Below are 24,922 nucleotides of genomic sequence, written 5' to 3' on the forward strand. Positions count from 1 at the left end.
GTTTCTTCTTCTTAGTCTTATTTTTCTTCTTCTTCTTCTTCTTCCCCTTCACCTTCCTCTTCTTCTTCTTCGCCTTCTTTTTCTTCATTTTCTTGTTCCCCTCCCACGCCCCGGTTGCAAAATGAGGCTATACTGGAAGACCTCTTGTCCGAACCCCCTCACGCCCCTAACCCCCCTAAACCGCCTGGTACTCCATGGCTAACTTAGTCGTTCCCTAAACTAAATCTCTGGCGAAATGGTTGTGAAGATCGTCGTCGCTTGGAAACGGTGCGCCAATACCTGTGCGGTCGTCTGACCCACTCGCTGGCGCCAGCATATTGTTCCCGAGACTGGATGAAATCGTCTGGCGCCAACTAGACTGGAGTAGATAAAGGATGGCATCGAGGGGGGAGAGTGGAGGGGAAGGAGATGTCAATACTACACCCCTTTCGCCCCTCGTGCCCCTCTGACCCGAATCTTCATCGCCACGGCCTTGGCCTTGTGGCCCAACCGACAAGATCAGATTTCGTTCGCCCCGACGAGGTCGGACCCCTCCCCCTCCCCCTCCCCCTCGAGATTTGGGGGTGGAGGAGCTCCCGGGGGTGAGGGTCCCGGCCGATCGAAACTGCTTTTCGGTCGGGGTCCTCCGAATTTGAACAGAGGAAATGATGCGACGCATTTGGTGTCGGCAGAAGTCTATGACAAAGGCGGGGAGGGATTGAGACAGAGAGAGAGAGAGACAGAGAGAGGGAGAGAGACAGAGAGAGACAGAGAAAGAGAGGGGGGGGGACGTTGTAGACCCCTTCAAGACAGTGACGCACGTCGCTGTTTGTGTTCAGGCGATTTCATTCATGTGTGAGTTGTTGTTGTTGTTGTTTCCAAGCTTTATATTTCCAGAAATGTTAGGTATGAAAACAGCTAACATGTAACAAACCTTATAACCAATTAATTTGTTTTTTCTAATCTAAAGATTGAGGTCGGGGGGGTGGGGGGATGGGCAGTTGCATTTCACACAAAGTGAGTTTCCCTGAATCCCGCTTGAAAACATCTTTCTTTCAGTGCGTGCGCGCGCGCGCGTGCGTGTGTATGTCGACCCGATCTTTCCTTTCCTAAGACACCGTCTCCCTTTCTGATGTTTCAACTTAATTATTGATTTTCTTTTGTTTCTTCTTCTTCTTCCTTCTCTTCTTCGTCTGTTTGTCTTTTTCATCTCCGTCTTCTACGGTAACAACTCCTCGTCTTCATTCTCCTCGTCCTCATCTTCGTCCTCGTTTTCCTCCTCGTCTTCTTCCTCTTTGTCATCTTCATCCTCCTCTTCATTCTCCTCGTCCTCGTCTTCTGCCTCCTCCTCGCTTTCCTCTTCGTCTCCTTCCTCCTCCTCGTCTTCATTTTCCTCGTTCTCATCTTCGTCCTCGTTTTCATCCTTATCTTCCTCGTCCTCCTCCTCCTCCATTCTCCTCGTTTTCCTCCATGTTTTCCTCTTAGTCCTCGTTTTCCTCCTCGTTCTCTTCGTCCTCGTTTTCCTCTTCGTCCTCGTTTTCCTCCTCGATCTCTTCGTCCTCGTTTTACTCCTCGTTCTCTTTGTCCTCGTTTTCCTCTTCGTCTTCGTTTTCCTCTTCGTCCTCGTTTTCCTCTTCGTCTTCATTCCCCTCGTCATTCCCCTCGTCATCCTCCTCTTCTTCCTCCTCGTCCTCCTCCTCCTCCTCCTCCGTGTTCGTCTTTGGCAAGGTGCGCCGCCAAGGTTACGGGGACGCGCGGCGGGCGCGGGGCGGGCGCGGGGGTCACGGTCGGCAGCTCTGCCGCCAGATTCACGAAAAGGTTTGCACGCACAAACGCACGCACACTTACGCACACAATCTCGCGCAACGCGCTCATACACACACACACACACACACACACACACACACACACACACACACGTACACAGGGATGAAAATGACGGGTAGAATGTCTTATCTCTCTTCCTCTTTTTCTCTCTTCTTCTCTCTTTTGGCGAACGGCAAGAGGAAACGGGTTAAAAAACAATAAAGACAAGGGAGGGTACTTCAAGGATATCAAGAAACACAAGATGCCTTCCCTGAGGATGACTTCAAAGAAATAAGAGATAGTTTGCAAGGAGAAGAAACTCGGCTATGGTTTGGCCTTTGCTGGCGTTTCTCCTTAAGATCCCGTGCTTTAAGTGCCAGACTTTTCTCTGGGTTTGGCACACTGGCTCTGCCTACGTTATTATTATTATTGTCATAGTGGTGGAACTTAAAGATCAGTCTTTGGGAAGTGGTTGTCTCCGCCAAGCTTTTATTATTTTTATTTTTTTTTTTTTTTTTTTTTTTTTTTTTTTTTTTTTTTTACTCGCTGTAGTACTTAACTGTGCCATCTTGTGTCTGTCCTTGTGAGGGGGAAATAGGTATAATGGAATCGTAAACATTCATCATTCTCGACATAACACAATGTTTTGGGTGGTGGATAGGGACTGACTGATCCTGTGTGTAGGGAATGACATCAAATGAAAATGTCATCTTTCCTCGTATAAACCCTCCACCAATTTTATCCGTCGGGAAAATATCTTCCCCTCCTACCCACCTCTCTCTCTCTCTCTCTCTCTCTCTCTCTCTCTCTCTCTCTCTCTCTCTCTCTCTCTCTCTCTCTCTCTCTCTCTCTCTCTCTCTTCATTTTTAGCGCTCTCTTCCTTCTTTTTGTATATGTTAAAAAAAAAAAACAGCAACAGAAACAACTGCATCACCAGCCTTTATCCGTGTCCTCTTCTGTTTCTCACCTTCCAGCCAAGGTGACTAATGGAGAATTTTCCTTCAACGTCGAGGAGTCTGAAGGTTAAACTGTCAGGCAATAATTTAACGTCTCTGGGTCTTCAGACTGAACGCCTTCGCTTGACTGAAGGCTAGACGGTAGACCAGCGTTTCTCTACCTTTTTACCCTTGCGTAACCTTCAGAATAAATTGCATGTCTCAAGGAACCCCTGCAAAAAAAAAGAAAAAAGAAAAAAAAAATTATTTATATATATATATACCATATCTTTCTCATTTTATTTTCATCGTAATAATAGGTTAGATAGGATGATGTCTATATTAAATTATTACAATAACCAAGAATATGTCGTGCGTGTTTTATAACGGTATATTACGTATATGAAATTAAATAAAAAATCAAAAGTGCATTAGCTTATCTCACTTGTTCTCGCAGAACCCTTTTGGACCTTTTGCGGAACCTTAGGTTGAGAAACGCTGCGGTAGACTGAGTGCCGGGCACGAGGGGGCGCGCATTAACATAAGAATGCAGAAGACTGCAAGAGACCATAAGGCTTTACACTAGGCATTTCCATGCCCATTACCACCTATCATCCATAAAGTTGTTTAATCTTTTCTGAAAACAATAAATTGTTTCAGTGCTCGCTACATGGTTACTGTGTCCATTCCATTCGTTAGCAACTTTTTTGGTAAACCAGTTCTTAAGCTGACTGGTGGACCGGGTTTCTTTGGATGGTCGGGTGCGTTGTCCCTCGCATGATATCAAAGAAAATGGGTCATGAGGGACACACTGAAGACAAGTGGAGGAAAAAGAAAAAACTCGCGAACCGGAAGTGGCCAGAGAGACCCTTGGGCTTGAAAGGTTATCACACGGGGCTTCTTCCACGGGCTTCACCAACGCCGGCAGTTGAGAGTTCGTTTGAGTAAAAACGACTTCGGTTACAATATTTGAATTTTCAAATCTCCAAATATCAAATTACCTTTCAGATATATATATATATATGTATGTATATATATATATAATATCAAAGCTGAATAAACTAAGAGATTGTAAACTTGTACGAATGTTAAATATACTGTTGAGATGTTCTTGAAGTCTCAATTTCTGTAAACGAAGTCATATTCTAGATATTCAAATGGAAGTTGGAGGTAGGATGTGGGAGGACAAGCTCAGTGTGATAACCCCTTTAGCTAGCCTCCTCAAGGAAATCTGGGCTTTCAGAGAGCGACAGTGGCTCACATCGTGTTTGAGAGTTGTACAGAACGCTGACAGGGAATAACGAACGATCCCACAGTCGCCAGGTGGCTGCCATTCGATAGAGTCCAGGTCAGGTTAGATGATGAAACAACGTCACCAACCGTGTAGTCAGCGAATGGAAGAAACTTCCTGCTGAGGTAGCACAATGTAGTTCAGTTCGAAGTATTAAGATTCGCTTCGATAAACACCAAAGCAATATGTTTGTAATGCCTGCCAAGTGTTTGGTTCGGTTGTTTATTCGTATCTTTGTTGAAATATGTATTTTTATTTATGGACCAAAAGGTCTCATGTTCTTCCTTTGTAAGTCCTTTGTAAATGTGCGTTTGGTAAGGAAGGATGAAGATGTATGGATAAAAAGGCCGGGCGGAAGGGAAATTATGACTGTGTATGATGAAGATGCCAATTTTACTAAAGAAAACCTTCTCTGTCTCTCCTTCAGGAAAGCTCGGTCACGGTTAACCGCATCTCCAGATCGTCGACGGTCTCACCCGCCACCGCCGCCGCCTCCCCCGCCGCCTCCCCCGCGAGCAGTTCGACCAAGCACAAATCCTCCAGTTCTTCCTCGTTCCCCCACCACCCGCTCCCCGGCGCGATGGTGGTAGCCGAGAAATCGTCCACGTCCTCAAGTTCCAACCACACGGTAAGAATACTTTTTTTCTGACTCCCGCCATATGTCATGTCTATTTGAGACGCCTATCCATCTATTTATAATGCGGAGATTGGTTTTCATGATATCTTGATATTAAAACATCTTCACAAACCCTCCACCCCTTCTCTCTCTCCGTCCAACCCTTTACCCGCCTCCTCTTTCTCCTGCCAGGGACCCCGAGCTCCAAGCATCACTCTGATCCACTTCAACGACGTGTACAATGTGGAGGATCAGCCCAGCGAGCCCAAGGCTGGGGCGGCACGCTTCAAGTCCGCCTTCTTGAGCAAGGCGGACAAGGATCCCCTCATCCTCTTCAGCGGAGACATCCTGGCTCCCTCCATCAGTGAGTAGAAGAACTCGGCAAGGTTTGCTGGGTGTCAGGGGTACGATGTATTCGATCAACACATTGAGATTGAAGTAGCAGGAAAAGGTTGTTTTGGGTAAATTGAGATTATTGTGTCACTGTCGTTTATTGTGTCTGAGACTCGACAGAAGCTGTAGAACAAGAGTTCAGAAGCCCAGAAGGATTTGACGTTTCCAGTCTGGCGGAAATAGGCCGATCTATGTTCTTGGCGGAAAAAATATAATCCAAGCATTAGCGTTTTCATTTATTTTTCATATGCAGATAACCAAACCTTGGACTGGGTCAGTTTAGTTTAGAATAGAGTATGATAGGATAAGATACTGGTATTGCTGGATATTGGTAGGAATTTTCAGTATTGCATGACGAAAGACGCCTTACCGACAAGGGATCGGTAATTGTAGGAGGGAAAGAGATATCTGTATGAATACGAATAGATAGTTGTGTATAAAAGAGGGCTGATGCCGCCGGGCGATTTTAGGAATATTTATTTCTTGGGGTCGTGGCTTTGGAAGGATGGGTAGGAGACTTGGAGTTGGAGGCTTAAATCAATGCAAATACCTATCTAGATCGACGACTTGTTTACATAGTGGGGGGTCGATCATTCGATGCCTTGATGTGAAACAAAACTTTTAATGTAGTTTGTATTACTCTACTTTTCTTTTATACATGCAGATTAATTTCAATACGTATCATTTTATATTTTAAAAGTGTGAATGATGTAAAGAAGTAATATTGGTGTCGTTTTTTCCAGTGAGTTCGTTCACACAAGGAGAGCAGATGATTCCAGTATTGAACCAACTTGGTGTACATTGTGCAGTCTACGGAAACCACGACTTTGGTCAGTAACTGCAAATTAATAAAAATTTAACTGTTTGGTAGAATGAACTCTAGTAAGTGGATGGGATCAGTGTTCAAAATTAAAGGTCTTGAAAAGACCAATTTGATCCTCCCCATTTTAATTGTATTTTCACAAATGTTCACTTTTTGCAGATTTTGGTTTGGAGCGCCTCATAGAGGTCGCAGAACAGACCAACTTTCCATGGTTGATGAGCAATGTGGAAGACAACGAGACAGAGAGACCATTGGCTGAGGGCTTGCTCACACAAATCATTCACTGGCATGGATGGAAAATTGGACTTGTTAGTTTGAGGCATGGGAATGCCTTTATTTTCTTGCATATTCTTTTTCAGCAGCAGCAATGGAAATGGAAGAGGAGTATATATATATGTATATATATATATAATGTATATATATAAAATATAAATATATATATATATATATATATATATATATATATATATATATATATATATATATATATATATATATATATATATATATATATATATATATTCAATTTGTACCACTGGAGATATTTGGGGCAACTGAGTGATTGATTTCTGAACATAAATCCTGGGTGCCATCTTGGTTTATCCCTCTTTCCCACAACCCATTTCCATTGCTGTTCATTAGAATGATAAATGGTATATTGCAGTTAGAAAATATAATACAGTATATTCTTTGCCTCCTTACAGGAGAAATTAAAAGAATCTCTTACATAACTTTAAGGTTTGTGTGGACATTAATATGTTTGAATAAGTGGATGGGTTATGCAAATAATTATAGTCTTGGGTTTCACTTATGAAACCTGCATCCCCACATCAGCTGATGACAGTGCTTGGGATCTTCCTTAGATCCTGTTGTCTGTGTTGTTTTTTTAGTGTGGGATGGTTTCTGTGACTGGTCAGTAGTAATAGAAGGGGAACAGTAACCAATTGTTAGCTCTCCATACTGGGCCCACACATGTGGGAGGTTATATGTCCATGGGTAGCACTTTTAGGGTGATGGCAAATTTGGACTGGATTTGCTGCCCACAAGGCTGAGTAGTGATAATTAAAGGGGGGTCAAAGAAACCCTAAATGTTTTACCATAGTCGACGAATTTTGCATTAGATTAAAAAAAATAATGAAATATTTTTCCTTATCCTTTCTGCATTAGGTACATTGTTTAGTTATTTTGCAAGCCAATAGCTAAAATAGGCAGTAAGGGTGGTTGAAGTGGCAAATAGTGATGTGGAGGGGCCTCACCGAGAACTTTGCCCTGGGGCAATACTTAAGTCACGGAAGGGCTCTGTCTCCTTATGGGGAATGGTGGAGGAAATAGTCAAAATTGACAGATTTTGGCCTTGGTCCAAGGACCAAGTGTCACTCTTTTGAGGTTGCACCTCCGGATGTAGGTTAGGAAATCAACAAAGTTTGAAGAACTCACTTTGATATCCATCTTGCAGGACGAAAGGACATCATGTTGGTGGATCTTGTTTAGGGTATTAGTATTTCTTTGGTTATAATCAGCTTTTCTATCATTAGGGACCATATTATGCCAAAAAGGCACAAGTACTTAGCATTTATATCAGTTTACAAACTTGTATTAACAGACAGCCTAAGTTTTGATTACATTTAGTTGGATATTAGTTCAATTATGTTAAATCTACATCTGTGTTGAAAGTCCTGTTTATTTGCTTAGTCTTATGTGCAGTGTAGCACCAGGTAACGAAGAAACTAACTCTGAACATCTATCTACCTATATACTGTACCAAAGACTTCTACCCCCTTATAAAGGGGATAGCCAAGTCAAAAGCATACACCCACTCCCACCCATTCCATTCCTATCCACCACCCTTGTTTACTTCTTATCTCAGTTCCTTATTGATGAAGAATCATCCCTGTCCATGGTTAAACATCAGATAATAATAATTACTGCTTCAAGTTTCACTAACTGGAAACCTGCAGCTCCACAGTGACTGGTAATGGTTCTTGGTCCCCCAACAGATTTCTCAAAAATGAAAATGTGAACTTTCATTTCTGTTGTATTATCTGTAGTGAAGGACTGTTTCTGTGTCACTGACTGAAATTAATAAGAGTAGAGCAGTTGCTAGATGACGGTTCTCTTTATGTAAAAAGATAGAGGAAATATAATTGAAGCCTATATAGAGAGAGTAATCTTAGGCCTAGTTTAGAGAATAAAGGAATAGATAAGTAAGTAAATAAAAGAGTAAATAGAATTAGGTGTGTAAAGAGGAACAGGAGTGTGCTGAACTTTGTACATATTTTGGATATCCAACACAGTCTGTTTGATACATTGGGCCAAGCAAGGGTTTTCCTTCGTTCTAGGTTATAACAATGGACAATCCCGTTGTTGACAGTTTTGGACCTTCATAGCACATCAGCCTACTAGAGAAATAGTTGATTAGTCAGGGTTTTCTACACAGCTCCACATGATTACAATTTTCAGGTAGGTAAATAGCATTAAATTCAAGGATGTAGCAGTTTGACACAGAAGCTATTATCTCCAATATCATTAGGTAAGATTAGCTATTTTTTAATACCATCTGGATAGGTAGTCCATATATAGCTAAAAGTCTTAAACTTAGTGGGAAGCTCACTGGCTGACTAGCTTGGAGCATCACTACTTGGGCAAGGGATCTGAAGTAGAGGTGATTTGAGGCTGCTAGGTGCCAAGTCCATAGTAAGGGCATTCTGTATTAAATTCCCTGATTCAAACAATCATCTACAAGGAGGCACTACCCTACCCCTCTCTAGGAGTGGGAGTTCATTATGTCATATAGAAGCGTAAACATCTAGTCAAGAAAATTTCATTGGTATCCACAAATACCCTTGCCCCTTCCAACATTGAAATCGTACTCTACAACATTAATTTTTTTTTTTTTTTTTTTTTTTTTTTCTTTCTTCTCTCTCTTCCAGTAATTTATCTTGTATACTACAATTAGGTAAAGTGCAAGAGTTTAAGATCAAGTCCAGAATACAAGTATTTGGGATTTTTTGGACAAGACAGCAACAGGTTGCTGTTAGTTATATACATAGAGATTAAAGAAAGATTTACTTACCTTGGGACGGTAGTGTTATTATATATATGCAGGGATCTGACTTAGGAGTTGCCAGACCTATGGGATGAGTTAAAGAGTATTAGGAGGTGTGGGTGCTTGCAAAAAAACTGAAAGTCCGCCTTTTCATATTTCTTTGTTATCCTGGTCTTGCTGTGTGGATCCAATACATGGACCCATATCTAGGTTTTGATATGGCCACTTAAATTCCTGTATTCCTTTAGTACAAAGTTTCTGTGGAAGATCATGGGATACTGCTGTAGCAGTGTTTGTCTGATACAAGACAAGTAAACTTCCATGACTGAACACCACCAGGTACTACTAGGGATGCAGTTTTCCCAGAATTTACCAAAGCACCACCTCAGCACCTTGTTTGTTGCTTAGAAATAATATTCATTATTCTACTTATAGAATGTGAGATTGACATTATTCAAATGGATATGGCAATGATTTACCTCAAGATATCTTATGTAACTAAATGTAAAGATCAAACAAGAATTGAAATGGTCAAACCATTTTATACCCAATGTATTGACAACTTCAGCACCTTTTGCTGCAATGTTGGTTCATAGTTTTCTTGTAGAAAGGACTTTGCGTAGGCAAAGGGTTTGCCTGAATAGGACATGCTTGCATTAGATGAAATGTATTTTCAAAGAAATAATGGGGATGGATGAGGAGTCTGCCTGGTAGCTTGCCGGGGATAATCCACAGGACTGGAGAAAAAGGTCTTGTTTATCACATAGGTAGAAATAACATGTGCCATCATTTTCAGAACATGATTATATTATTCATATAGATACACTCTCTCTAGTCCTAAGATAGCTTCTGACTTGTATGTGAAAGCTAAATCTGATTTGATTTAGTCCAACCATGTAATACCCAATCAGCATACTAACACCTCCAGCATTGGAGTGCTGGAAAAAGTTTAATGTAAATATGTCCTGTTACAGCATTTACTTCCAATGATTGATTGATTGAATAATGGACTGATTGATACTTTATTTTTTATTTGTCATTGACAACACTCCTCTGACTAATTCATGTCTTTTTTTCTGTTTTTTCTTTGTTAAATTATCTGTTAATTATCAGTATTTGAATAGCAACATGTTTACCTCCTCTTTGTTTATAAATTTTATTTCCTTGTATGCTTCTGACCCAGAGCAGTGGGCAAGATTCAGGGATGACCCGTCATCCAGGAGGAGCCAAGAAAAGAGGGAGGGAGGAGTGGTGAATGGGAGTGGAATATGTGGGGATGAAATGGGTGGGGGTGGATTTGCCTTTGACTTTGGCTACCTCCCTTATCAGGGAGAAAAAAAGCCCATGGTATATGTATGTACTTTTCCTTACTCTTTTTTCTTTCTTTTCATCATCTAATTCTATTCTCTTCACTTACAGTGGGTTAGAAATAAGAATGATGCACAAGTATATTTATGCAATTTAAGAATCGTTTTTGTCTTGCAGATAGGATTGGTTGAAATGGAGTGGTTGGAAACATTAGCTACAATCAATGCAGATCAAATTACATACACTGACTATGTTGATAAAGGACGTGAACTGGCCACCCAACTAAAGAATGAGGTAAAAAATTAAATTAACCTTTTTGTAATATTTGTGAAATACCTTGACATATCTGTACTCGTTTATATTTCATTCATGAGGTGCTAATATGGGAAGGGCAATGATTGGATTTTAATGTGTATGAAGTGGATGGCTTGGCATGTGTTAACTCTGCCACCCCCATCCCCCTTACAAAACACACACACACACACACACACCCCACACCCATCCAGATCCATTCATCACCCCACCCATTGTTAGCACCTTGTGGATGAAGGTATGTTTATTTCTAATGGAGGGGAGTGGAATATGATAGGGATGGAATGGGTGGGAATTGTTTTTATGCCTTTGTTTTTTTTTGGCTGCATCCCTTATAAAGGGGAAAAAAGCCTTTGGTATATGTATGTATATTTCTAATGATCATGAAATTTTTTATCATTGCAGGGTTGTGACTATATCATAGCTCTCACTCACATGCGCACACCTAATGATATTCGTCTTGCCGAAAATGTGGACGAGATTGATCTTATCCTTGGTGGACATGACCATGTATATGAAATTAATAAGGTATGTTGTGGTGTTATGACGAACATAATAAAATTTTGGGATTGTTAGATATATTTATGAAAGCTCATGTCCTACTGATGCTTACTTTATCAACTTTGACTACTTTTCTCTCCTCTTTCACATAAGGAGAGCTAACAATTGGTGACTGCTCCTCTCCTCTTCCCCCTCCTCCTTCTGCTAGCCAGTAACTTTGAAACAGGTAAACACTTACACAACACACAGTAGTCCAACATTTTATCCCAGGGAGATCTATTGGAGGGCCTGGAGACCATTTCCGAGTACTATAGGGCTGCGTGTTTTCAGTTTATGGAACTCGAAGCAACAGTTATTATTATTATTATTGTTTAGTTATCCCAGTATGTTGCTATTATTGTTATATGGAGACCCAGTGATGGATACCTGAAAGTGGTGGTCCTTCAAGACAGACGTCGGATAGAATCGTCTCCCTACCACCCATCATTGAAACCCACCGAAGGTGAATATTGGTGGGCTTTGGTGATGGGGAGCTGGTTGAAGAACCTTTCTAGTATCTGTCCCATAAGATGACCACATTCAGGCACCCTTCATTTGTCTGTTATTTTCACTTGCAGCATCAATTTAGGCAAGCACACTGATGTAGCAGGTTTTCCCCTTCAGTTAAGTCATTTTATGTTCACAAATGACATGACTAACACCTAAGGCACTAGGACTTCACTTGTTGCTTCCTTCCACACTATATTGATACTTGGTTTTCTTCTTTATCAATATCCTCATCATCTTCTTTCTTCTCTCTTCTCCTCTTTTCTCTTCTGTTCTTTTCCTCTCTTCTCCTCTCTTCCCCTTTATTCTCCTTTATTCTCATTTCATCATCTTTGTCTTTTCATCTTTCTCCTCCTGCTCTTCCCCTTCCTGCTCCTCCTTCTCTCCTCCTTGACATTTTCATTTCGCTACAAAATGTACATAATAATGTGAGTCTACACAAACAAGGCCTTTCTTACAATGACTCATTGATTGCAGCTTGGCATCCAATTGCAGTATGCTTACGCGGCTTTGCTAATAACCACCTAACCCTGCTGTAGTATTAGCCCAGCTATTTTATAAGTGTCTGTGTGTGTGAGTGAGTGAGATTGAGAGCTGTAAGGTTGGTTTTTGATAATGCTTTGTACATAGCTTATCAATGTATGAATTCAACAGCTACCAGCAGCTTCTACTTGCCCCCAGTAGTCTGAGCACACAGGGCAAAATTTACCTTTGTCATAGCTATATACTCCCTGCTATGATTTCTGTTTAATTTCATATGTGTATTACTGTAGTATGTATTTCTGTATCAAGACATAGATATTTATATCTTAAGTATCATTTATTCAGTGAATGATTAGCCAAATGATATTTCAGGTAAATGGCAAATATGTATTGAAGAGTGGCACAGACTTTCGTGAGTTTTCGGTCTTGACACTGAATCTAGAAGAAAAGGACGTAACAGTTGACATTGAAAAAGTTGTTGTTGATTCCAGCTTTGAGCCTGATGAAGAATTAAAGCAAGAATTGGTCCAATATGAGTGTAAGTAGCAATTGAATGTAGCAGTAGTGTTTTACTATCATTTAAGGAGTGCTGTGTCCTGCTCCAGGAGGTTCCAAGATAAGAGGGAGGGAGGAGGGTGGAGGGGAGTGGAATATATAGGAAATGGAACGGGTGGGAGTGGTTTCTATGCCTTTTTCTTTGTGGCTACCCCCCATGTAGGGGGAAAAAGCCTTTGGTATATGTATGTATGTATGTGTCCTGCTGCACTGCTTCTGACCCAGGGCAGTGGGCAAGATGCAGGGATGATTCATCATCCAGGAGGTGCCAAGATAAGAGGGTGGAGTGGAGTTGAGTATGTTTGGGATGGAATGGGTGGAGTGGTTTTTATGCCTTTGTTTTTTGGCTACCTCCCTTATAAGGGGGAAAGAAGCCTTTGATATATGTATGGGGGACCAGTGATGGATACCTGCGCATCTTCAGAACCCATCAACACCCTCACCTTCATCTAGAGGTGCAGTTCCAAGGGGCTGGTACTCAGTCTCCAGACCAGGCTCAAGCTCCCTCTCTATCAGTTCTGACTACTAATCCCTCAACTTTTTCACCTGAAGAGAGCTGACATTGGTATCTGTGGAATAACTTAGAAGATGATGTAGCCCAAGGTCAAACAATACAGTAGTTCAAATCTAGATATGATAATTGAAATCATTGTGTATGCCCGTGGCCCCATAGCACACCCAAACTTGTTAAAGTTATCCTTGGAATTGATACATTTTCTTGGACCACTTGAGTTTCACATTCTCTAACTTTCTCTCCTCTCTCTCCTCCCTCTCTCCTCCCTCTCTCTCTCTCCCTCTCTCCTCTCTCCTCCCTCTCTCTCTCTCTCTCTCTCCTCCCTCTCTCTCTCTCCCCCTCTCTCTCCCTCTCTCCCTCTCTCTCTCTCTCTCTCTCTCTCTCTCTCTCTCTCTCTCTCTCTCTCTCTCTCTCTCTCTCTCTCTCTCTCTCTCTCTCTCTCTCTCTCTCTCTCTCCTCTCTCTCTCTCTCTCTCTCTCTCTCTCTCTCTCTCTCTCTCTCTCTCTCTCTCTCTCTCTCTCTCTCTCTCTCTCTCTCTCTCTCTCTCTCTCTCTCTCTCTCTCTCTCTCTCTCTCTCTCTCTCTCTCTCTCTCTCTCTCTCTCTCTCCTCTCTCTCTCTCTCCTCTCTCTCCTCTCTCTCTCACTCTTTCACTTAGATGCACAATGTTTGTGGACAGGATATTATAACTGGCCATCTCTCTTATAAAGAGGAAAGGGTCATTTAGTGTATGTATATGTTACATTTATACAATTTTGGCTATCTCCCTTAAAAGGGAGGAGGGAAGACCTTGGTGTATGTATATATTACATTTTGAAACTTGTTTGATAATCATTTAGGTTTAATCTGGAACATTTACAAACACATTTCCAATCTGATGCAGCTTGCCAGTAAATATACATGTGAAAAATTTTAGTAACTTGTTCATGGTTGTATACACACATACATTTTTTTTTTCTTTTCCCATAAATATAACACGTGTTCATATTTCTCTTGCAGCTGTTGTAAGTGAAAAAATGGACGAGACATTGGGTTCATTTACCGTGGAACTAGATGGCCGATTTTCAAAGATTCGGACATCAGAGACCAATCTGGGGAATTTTATATGTGACATCATGTTGGCCGCTTGCAATGGTGACATTGCTCTTCTCAATTCTGGCACTTTGAGATCAGACAGAGTTCACCCTGTTGGAGATTTCCTGATGAGGGATCTTATGACAATTCTGCCCATGCTGGATCCATTGTGTGTGCTCCAGGTTACAGGTAAGGAGTGGATGTGTGTATTAGAAAAAGTAACCAACATTTTGTTCAACTCTGATTGTTATTATTCCTCCTCTCCCTCCCTCTCCCCCTTCCTCCCTCTCCCCCTTCCTCTCCCTCTTCCCCCCCTCCATCTTCCATCCCCCTCCCCCTCTGCCTCCCTCCCACTCCCCCTCTGTCTCCCTCCCTCCTCTTCCCACTCCATCTTTCTCTTCCTTCCTTCTATCTTCTTTTCCTATCTCCCGTCCTTGTCCCACTCTCCTTTCCTCCCTTCCTCCCTCTCCCTCCCTCCCTTTCCCTCCCTCTCCCTCCCTCTCCCTCCTCCTTCCCCCTCTCTCTCTTCCTCCCTCTTTTCCATCTTCTCTCCCTTCCCCCCTTCCTCCCTCTCCCTTTTCCCCCATTCCTTCCTCTCTCTCTCTCTCTCTATCTCTCTCTTTCTCTCTCTCTTTCTCTATCTCTCTCTATATCTCCCTCCCTCTTTTCCTCCCTTTCCATCCCTTTCCCTCCCTTCCCCCCCTTCCTTGCTCTCTCTCTCTCCCTTTACCTCCCCTCTTCCTTCATCCCTCCATTTCTCTCTCCACTCCCTCTTCGTGACAGGAAAACCGAGAATGGGATGAATGAATGGGGGTGAAGGGGTCCGTGGCTACAAGGGGAATGTCCGTCAAACAGGAAAGGGAGAGAGTAAGAGACAGGTGTAAGTGGAGAGTGGTTGTGACTGGATAAAAAAAATTATGCATCCCAGAGGGATTTCATCTTGTCTGCTCTAGACTCTTGAGAGAATGAAGGTGGAGAGGGGAATTGCCATGAAATGTGGTGGAGGTAAACCAGCTTCAGCTTTCAGGCCCTGTTGTGGAGGTGCTGTGTCTTGCTGCATTGCTTCTGACCCAAGTAGTGGGTCAGGGACATGTATGACCCTTCATCCACAAGGAGCTGATGTAGAAGAGACAACAAATGAATGTGCAGTGGGTGAATGGTGAGTGTGTGCTTTGACTAGGATCCTGTTCCTTATAATGGGAAAGGAACTTTTAACCCTATGATATGATGACGCCTATGTAGGCATCGTGAGGCGCGAGTGAGTATATGGGGATGCCAGCATCGGTGTCCTGATTATATTCATTTTGTAGTTATAGCTGAGTGACCCCTGTATTCTGTGAACAGGCTTGATCACATTTCCTGTGGTTATAAACATTCTGGTTGAGCGGGTTAGGGTGTCATTACTTGCGGCGAAGGTCAAGGTGATGACAATTTGAACCCTCCTTGGGGCGAGTTGGACCAAGGGCATGGTTCATTGAATTCCACACTACAAAGTTCCCTGTAAGGGGCACTGTTCTAGCCTCCTGATAAGGGGGAGTTTGTGACATTAAGCCAAATCATCCTAGACATTCTGGGTGTAAGAGAATGAGTATAACAGCTGTAACTTTATATATCATAACCTGCGTATTGTGATGCACCATTGTACATCAGCCAACCTAATGTGCATGAGAATATTTGACTCATATTGAAGGGGTTACTAACTACATATATTTGTTCCTTGCAGGCAAAGAAGTCTTGGCAATGCTAGAAAATTCAGTTTCCCAGTATCCCAAACTTGAAGGTCGATTTCCTCAGGTGGCTGGAATTCAATTTGTTTTTGACCCAGAAGCACCCCCTGGATCACGCATCATCAAGGATATTGTCAAAGTTGGAGACGAATACTTGGAAGAAGACTCTACGTATCGACTTGTTACCAAGGCGTACCTACACCAAGGACGTGATGGATATTCCATGCTTATTGATACACCTGTTTTAGTAAGTCTGTTTTATGGTTATTATTAATGTATTATTATGAATTACTATGAAAAATTGCTTTTGCTTTTTTGCTGTGGATATGTGTCTTGCTACATTGCTTCTGACCCAGGGCAGTGGGTGAGATGCAGGGATGACCCATCATCCAGGAGAAGCCAAGCTAAAAGGGAGGGAGGGAAATAAATGGGTGTGGAGTATGTGGGGATGGAATGGGTGGGAGTGGATTTTATGCCTTTGTTTTTTTGTTTTGTTTTTTGGGCTACCTCCCTTGTAAGGAGGAAAAGCCGTTAGTATATGTATGTACTATAAAAAATATTTTGATGGACCATTCACTGCATATTGAGGGTACATGCATATACATACATACCAAGGGCTTTTTCTGGAAAACCCTCACAACAGAGGTAGCCAAAGTTAAAGGCCTTTACCTTCAATATACCCATATATGGGATATTGAGGGTGAAGCCAATAATTGAAGAACAAAAATTGTTGCCCTGAGTGTCACTAATGGGACATTGTATAAATTGTTTCATTTCTTTTGCTGAGCCAATATTTGTGCTAATTGTTGATGATTAATTTGAACAGCAAGATGAGGAGCAGTGTCCAATGTTGTCCACGGCTGTGCAGAACCATTTCCGTGCCATCCAAACACGTATGGGCAGATCACGCAGAAACTCCACACACAGACAGTCACTTGTCCTACTGTCAAGAAGGTACGACTCAAACTGTTCCAGTCTTATAGTTATTCAGTACTTCCATGTTGAAGTATAGTACTGTTTATATTGGTGATGAGTATAAGTGAATAATGGCACAAATGAATACAAGTTCAAGGATTTTGTTCTCAATGGTATGTGTATAAATCTTTGCTCAATTTTCTTCCTGTTACCCATTGCAGGCATAGCTTGATCCGCAATGACGATGCTGAAATAGTCTGCGGTAACTTCAGAGCACGAACACCCCTTGGGAGGTCACTTTCCACAGATTCAGCCCTCTCAACTGCCTCCACATCTAGGTATGTTGAAAGAAAAAGTTCTGTATAGAATGTAATCATGTCCAAAAAATGGGAACTGCAGCCCTTTTGAACTTGCACGCTGTTACCTCTGGATGTTCGCCAGTACCGATTCTAGGACTATGAAAGTGGGAGGGTCAGCTGAAAAACTGGGGGGGGCCATGACCCTCCCAGGCCCCCCCCCTAGAATCACCACTGCGTTTGACGCCATGACACGGTCGGTACTGCAGTAGTATTTACTAAGGCATATATATATATTGATAATTTGAAAATAGGATATGCAAAAAAACTGGGGGGGGCCAACCTAGGGGGGGCCAACCTGGGGTGGGGGGCATGGCCCTCCCAGCCCCCCCCCTAGAATCACCACTTATGTCCGCTGGCCTAGTGGGTCAGAGCGTCACTACTTGTGACTTAGGTCAAGGTGATAGCAGTTCAAACCCTGCAGCCAGCGAGTTGGACCAAGGGCATGGTTCATTAAATTCCACGCTACAAAGTACTCTGGAAGGGACACCATCCTAGCCTCCTGATATTGGGAGTTCACCACATTAAACTGAATCACAATCACACTGTCCTGCAAAGTGAAGTGGCTTGAAGATGAGCATCCTTACCTGTTTCACTCCCGTCACATACATTCCTCCTGCCTGTGATCAAAATCACAGGCCCAGTTACACCAAACTTACAACCCGTTTCCAACCGCCAGCGACTGACTGATTTATGCTGTTCCACTATTTATAAAAAGAATTCAAGACAATGCAATTGGAATGAACCTCCCCCGTCATGAAGATAAATATGAAATAGCCACCTGTCACTAACCATAAGAGAAACAAAAGTGCCACCATCGAAGGTGGTCGTAAACATATTGTAAGGTTCGTGTGACTGGAGTTTAAGGGGCCGTCTTTTTTTTCCTCCTCCTCCTTCTTCTTCTTCTTCTTCTTCTTCTTCTTCTTCTTCTTCTTCTTCTTCTTCTTCTTCTTCTTCTTCTTCTTCTTCTTCTTCTTCTTCTTCTTCTTCTTCTTCTTCTTCTTCTTCTTCTTCTTCTTCTTCTTCTTCTTCTTCTTCATCTCTTCTTCTTCTTCTTCTTCTTCTTCTTCTTCTTCTTCTTCTTCTTCTTCTTCTTCTTCTTCTTCTTCTTCACCTCTTCTTCTTCTTCTTCACCTCTTCTTCTTCTTCTTCTTCTTCTTCTTCTTCTTCTTCTTCTTCTTCTTCTTCTTCTTCCTCTTCTTCTTCTTCTTCTTCTTCTTCTTCTTCTTCTTCTTCTTCTTCTTCTTCCTCTTCTTCTTCCTCTTCTTCTTCTTCTTCTTCCTCTTCCTCTTCCTCTTCCTCCTCCTCCTCCTCCTCCTCCTCCTCCTCCACAACCACCACCACCACCACCACCACCACATGGAGAGCTGACAACTAGTAACTGCTAGTGAAATACAAACAGTCCCACATTAATACAACACAGACAGCAGCCCAAAATTTCTTCCTAGAGGGATTAATGAGAGGACCTAAAGATTGTTGCCAGCCACAATTGGCTGAAACTTGGACAACAATTATTCTTAATATAGATATTATTATTATTACACTCATTCCTTTTGCTCATTCCTGCTTAAACCTATTACAATTGCACCTTATTCCTTCCCCAGTACCACTGCCAGTTCATCCTGAGCACAGTGCACCTCTTTCATGGAACAAGTAATCATGTTCATCCATGCACATGCTTTGTACAACATTCTGGTTTCATTTACCCCCACTTGCTCACCTTTTTGATTTACTCCTTATTCAGGAGGTGCCAAGATAAGGGAGGGTGGAGGGTGCAGGGGAGTGGAGTGTATTAGGGATGGAGTGGGTGGGAATGGTTTTTATGCCTTTTTCTTTTTGGCTACCTCCCTTGTACGTACATACATATACCAAAGGCTTTTACCCTCTGCATGGGGGGTAGCCAAAAAAAAAAAAAGGCATAGAAACCACTCCCACCCATTCTATTTCCTATATATTCCACTCCCCTCCACCCTCCTCCCTCCCTCTTATCTTGGCACCTCCTGGAAAAAGCCTTTGGTACATGTATGTATGTACTCCTTACTCTACTCCTGGCTCGACCAATTCATGAATCATTGTAGGACATGTACTCCCATCCATTTTCATAGCTACCTCAAGTTAGCCTGTTCTAATTTCACTCCTAATCCCATTCTCCTAGTTCATTTATAAATCTTCATTCTTTACTTTGTCATATTTCATAATTCTTTGCATACCCTTGAAGTATCTCGTTTCCAGGAGGTGCTAAGATAAGAGGGAGGGTGGAGGGGGGTGGAGTGTATTTAGGGATGGAATGGGTGGGAATGGTTTTATGCCTTTTTCTTTTTGGCTACCTTCCTTGTAAGGGGGAAAAAGCCTTGGTATATGTATGTATGTATCTCATTTCCAAAGCTTCCGTATAAGTGCTCATAACTTTCTCTTGTCACATACATACATATACCAAAGGCTTTTTTCCCCCTTATAAGGGAGGTAGCCAAAAACAAAGGCATAAAAAAACACTATACAGAATGAACAGTTATGGTGATGTTGTACATCTATCCATCTATCTATATACTAAGGGGGTCTTCCCCCATATAAGAAGGGTAGCCAAGTCAAAGCCACATACTTACTCCCATCCACCACCATTGTTTCCCTCTCATCTTAGCTCCTCATAGATAAAGGGAGCTCCTCATGGATAAAGGGAGCTCCTCATGGATAAAGGGAGCTCTTCATGGATAAAGGGAGTTAAAATTGGAACATTGCATATAATATCCTCAAACCAACATTCACTTCAATTTTCATTTTTTACTCTCCGTCATCCAGGAGGTGCCAAGATAAGAGGGAGGGAGGAGGGTGGAGGGGAGTGGAATATATAGGAAATGGAATGGGTGGGAGTGGTTTCTATGCCTTTTTCTTTTTGGCTACCCCCCGTGTAGGGGGAAAAAGCCTTTGGTATATGTATGTATGTACTCTTAACCCCTTCCATACGGTGCCGCACACGTAGGCGTCATGGGGAGCGAGTGTATTCGCGTGGCTGCCATATCGGCGTCTTGATTATATTTATTGTAGTCGCCCCTCCATAATGACATTCTTTCTAATTCTTTTGTAATCGCATTTTCTATGGTTATCAAAATTCACGGGTGAAGAGAGAACGATCGATATAAGCGGTGACTATATTTTATGATGCGAGTATTATTACGACACGTCGTACGGCTGGCATTGGCTGCTGCCACCGAGATCTAAGTCCATGACGCCTACGTGTGCGGCACCGTATGGAAGGGGTTAATGGGCTTCACATTCATCATAAAAGCTCTTCACTGCCTCAAAATTTCTTCCCCTGTGCCACACAGTCTCTGTCTCCCATACTTCTTTCTCATCTATTCTGTTGTACACCCTCTCCAGAGCAGCAAAACGGGTATGACCACTTCCCTTTTCACATATTTTCTTGTTGAGTTACCTTGGAGGGAATATCTCTTCCACACAACCCCTCTTTTTATGAAAACTCACATTTTCTAGTGACAAAGATGATTTTTTTATATTTTCCTGTAATGATTCTTGAAAATCTACCATTGCAGCCTTGAGGATAAAGGTTAGGTTTTTTGTTGGCTTATGCTAACCTTAGGGAAGGTTGTCCACACTAGACAATTATATTTGTTTGAAATGGTAAATTAACAAAGTAATGTATATAAATGTAGACAGGCAAATGAACTAGTATGCTTATCATAATTTACATGTTTTATATCAATATTACCAATGTTTTTACATACATATACCAAGGACTTCTTCCTTCTCACAAGGAAGGTAGCCAAAGTCAAAAGACATAATTCCACTCCCACCCATTTCATCCCCACCCATTCCACCCCCATTCACCACCCCTCCCTCCCTCCCTCCCTACTCTCATCTTGGCTCTTCCTGGATGACAGGTCATCCCTGCATCTCACCCATTGCCCTGGGTCAGAAGCAATGCAGCAAGACACAGCAAGGCAACTTCATTTAATTGGCCAACCCTCTGCGTCAAAATGTCATTCACACATAACCACTCCATAAAACCCCGTCCCCCAACCCTTCCCTTCCATGCGTCACAGTATCATCCATACACAGCCATGTGTCCAAACCATCCCAATACTCTTTCATCAACCCTATCACCCAACTCCTTTTCCACAACTGCTCTCCTCATCACCTCCTCGTTTCTCACCCTATCCAAACTTGTAACCCCTACCATACTTCTCAGACATTCCATTTCAACATACATTTAAACTCTTCCTCTCTTATGTTCCATGTCTATGCCATACAGTGTTATTGGCACAATATCCCCTTCATTCATAAAATCTCCTCTTAGCATCCATTCCTAAATGTCTATAACCCGTTACACATTTTAATCCCCCAAGGCACATACTTGCTTTTATCAATCTACAATCGTACCTCCACTCCTACCATTCCCACCACATGCAACCCCAAATATTGAAAGCTACCCACTTCCTCTCTCCTTTAATACTCTCTTCCAAATTGCTGCCATCCACTCTCCTAGTACATCTCATCACCTTACTTTATCAATATTTACCTTCAACTTCAGCATGGGTACATCCCAAAAAGAATAACATGTAATTTCTTATTGATTACTTTGATGATTTTAAGTTTCTTTTTTAAATCCGATGTATTTTGATTTTCAGGAGCTTCTCAAGGATTTTCTTAAATGCTATTTTAAAAAAACTACACATGTTCAAGAAGTTGCTAGCCTTTTTATCAATATCATAGACAGTGCATAGATACCATACATTAATGTATATGATCTTGAATAGACCAATTTAGTTCCAGTAGTAATGAATTTACAAATTTTGTTTATGATCATGAAAAAATTATATCATCGATCATGACAAGACAAGTAGAGATCTTGAAAAAGCATGTTATGTTATAGTGATCATGAAAAGACAAATTTGATCTATTTTGAAAAGGCAGACTTTGCCTTGAAATAAGATATGCAGTAATTCATTCTGAGAATTTTTTTCTCAATTTCTTACACGTGGAATTTCTGAAATATCTTCATTCCTTGTCTAATCTGTATAGCTGTAGCAGCATGCATATGAATTTAGCCTTTTATCTATCTATACACCAAAGGTTTTTTCACCCAAATGCAGGAGGTAGCTTTTAATGCAGAATCAAAATTTTAGATGTTTTTCTTCTAAATGCAAACAGCCAGTAAAAGATGTAAAAATTAGTCCCACCATGAGAAATGCCCAAGTCAGTGTTGGAACTGAAAGATATTTTTAACAGGTTACATCTGTACAGCATACCCTAAAGGTTCTTCAGTTACTATGATCTTGACTAACACGAACCTAACAACAGCATTTTTCAACAAGTTTAGGATGCTTGGCTCAAATGATAAGCAACCGTGGATCAGTTCAATATGGAAAGGTATCACCAAGAACTGGAACTGGCTAATACTGGGAGGCATCTTGACTAGCTGCATCGACAGCTGGTTCTATTGTTCCACACCTACTCAAATCGTTCCTCCATCATGGAATAGGTACTGTCAGCTGTGGCTTTGTTGTCACATATAATCGCAATAGTGGTAGCAGATACATATCCCCTGGATTTTATCATTGTTTTTAGTACCCAATGTCAGAATTTGTAGTCATGTTGACAGAGTACGTCTGTTCAATTGGGCTTGAGTGCTTAATTTTTTCTGACCTGCCTGGGTACTGTAGGTTGTCTATAGATTCGTGAGCTTGAAGTGCTTTCTGTAGGTCCATGTGGTTCAGAATGCGACCCTTTTGATGTTAGCTAGATTTTATTCTTACACCCTTCCCAGTTTTTTGCTGACTGTATGATATTTTTTGCTTACTCCCTATCGTTTTGTTACCCTGAATCTGAATTGTGTGGGCTTCACAGTGGAAGGATGTCACATGTGCATCAGATTAGCAGTGTTGAAGCTATGCAATGTGCAGTTTTTGTGTTATGTCAAGGAGCCACCCCTCAACTCAATTAAATCAATCTGGTATTGGCTGAAACAAATCTGTTAAGTATACCACCATGTTTGAATAGTTAATTTTCATGATTTTAATCTCTAGTCTTGAGAATACAACTGAATAAAATCATAAGTGTTAGTCTGAAGAAAAGCTGTGGATTATGTAACTATCATGAAGGGATTGGTAACAGTGCATGCATGGATTGATTAGAGAAGTTAATTCAGAAGATTGAGTTGGAGTGTGTGGTTAGAAGAAAATGGGTAAAAATGGTCATATGTGTGAGTCCGAAATAGAGAGTGAAAGATCTGAGGTGAGTGTAACTGTGTCAGGGTTATGTAAAGTCATCATGGTTCCTCAGTGTATCTTTGGATGGATATTTGCCTCATTGTAGTATACAGAAGACTAATGCTCATAGATTCAAGTCTTTTAGTCTCCATTTATTATACGAAGTTTTATATTTGTTCATGGTTGCAGCTTGGGTTATATCATCTAGGTTATTCCAGGAAATGCTGCATCTGTTCAGAAAACTATTTCGTAACATCCTTCAGGCATGTGGTCTTCTTGAGTTCCTTCCCATAATCGCATGATGCTCTCCTGACCCAAACCAAGAGGTTTTCTGTCGTTTTTTCCACTCCTTTCAATAACCTAAAAATAGCAATCAAGTCAACCCTCTTTATTCCTTTAGTGATGGCCTTTGTAGTGTTTCTAGTCTCCTTGTATGATTTATCTGCAAGGCAGGGAAACAGTTTGGTCAATGTTCTCTGCAATCTTTTGATCTCACAAATCTTTCACATGAAAACACGCAGTCTCACACTTCTGCCACCACTGCCTTCACCTCTTCATCCCACCATTTGCTGCCCTCTCATATCCCCCACCCCATTCGCCTCATCCCACATACCATTTTTGCACACTTTAGTATTTTCGCTTTTGAATATACTCCTTCATCCTCTACTTATCTTTCTCATTTTTCCTTCTCTTTTATGAATAATACTCTTTTTCAAAATTCCTCTCCACCGCTTCTAAGGTTCTTGTGTAATCATTTCTAGCTTGTTTGTATTCTTCCTTTCCTCTTTTTTCTCCATTTTCATAATCATGATCAAACATATCTGATACATATGTTGTCATACATATAAGGATAATGATAAGAATGAAGTGTAATATATTACAAGGTAATTTTACAGAACTACTGTACAACCCATGTCAGGAATTGAAGCTGTAGTCACAGGAGACAGTTAATTGTATGTGTTGGCATTTACCTAGTTGTATTTTACGGGAAGGGAGCTATGCTCGTGGTGACCCGTCTTTGTATCTTTCAGCATCAAGTTTATTCTTGAAATTGTGAATAGTATTTGCACACACTGTTTTTTTCATCTAAGTTATTTCATGTATCCAGCATTCTGTGTGGGAAGCTATTCTTTCTCCTATCTCTTCTATAGTTATCCTTTTTGGGTTTCTTTTCATGACCTTGTTTTTCCATGTTTTTACACGTACACACAGACATACATAAGGCCCGCTCAGAGTCACAGATCATGCAAACTTTCATCATATATATTGAATCAGGTTAATCATATTAGCTGGTAGTTCAGAAGGAATGTGGTATTTATGATATCCAAAATTCATTACAACAGGGTTCATGATATCCCTGGGTTACTGTATTCATGAATTCCTCCCAATCTACTTAAAAAAAATTCCTCAAACCAAATTGTTTTCCCCCCAAAATTGTGCGTCTTGACTGTACGAGGTAAAGGAAGTGAACAAGTTGTTATTTGTGAATGATGCTATACTTAGGAGACTGAAAAAGATGA

At 41.4% G+C, this 24,922-nt stretch overlaps 1 protein-coding gene across 7 annotated transcripts in view; it reads left to right on the forward strand.

Annotated features, from left to right (window-relative positions):
• Positions 1–24,922, forward strand: part of LOC143037583 (mannosylglucosyl-3-phosphoglycerate phosphatase) — a 113,895-nt gene that overhangs the window by 78,077 nt on the left and 10,896 nt on the right. For 6 of the 7 annotated variants that reach the window (XM_076206027.1, XM_076206020.1, XM_076206024.1 and 3 more), the window contains 12 exons: positions 4,439–4,639; positions 4,820–4,991; positions 5,764–5,850; positions 6,003–6,151; positions 10,375–10,491; positions 10,915–11,037; positions 12,412–12,577; positions 14,106–14,369; positions 15,904–16,154; positions 16,734–16,861; positions 17,044–17,160; positions 22,514–22,675. In XM_076206027.1, the coding sequence (XP_076062142.1) occupies positions 4,592–4,639; positions 4,820–4,991; positions 5,764–5,850; positions 6,003–6,151; positions 10,375–10,491; positions 10,915–11,037; positions 12,412–12,577; positions 14,106–14,369; positions 15,904–16,154; positions 16,734–16,861; positions 17,044–17,160; positions 22,514–22,675 (1,784 nt within the window). In that variant the 5' untranslated portion in view covers positions 4,439–4,591. The remainder of the gene's footprint in view (positions 1–4,438; positions 4,640–4,819; positions 4,992–5,763; positions 5,851–6,002; positions 6,152–10,374; positions 10,492–10,914; positions 11,038–12,411; positions 12,578–14,105; positions 14,370–15,903; positions 16,155–16,733; positions 16,862–17,043; positions 17,161–22,513; positions 22,676–24,922) is intronic. The other variant, XM_076206026.1, reaches the window with a different exon arrangement.

This window comes from Oratosquilla oratoria, chromosome 22, assembly GCF_046742065.1.
Source record: "Oratosquilla oratoria isolate Oo_2021 chromosome 22, ASM4674206v1, whole genome shotgun sequence".
In the NCBI taxonomy this organism is placed as follows: domain Eukaryota; kingdom Metazoa; phylum Arthropoda; class Malacostraca; order Stomatopoda; family Squillidae; genus Oratosquilla; species Oratosquilla oratoria.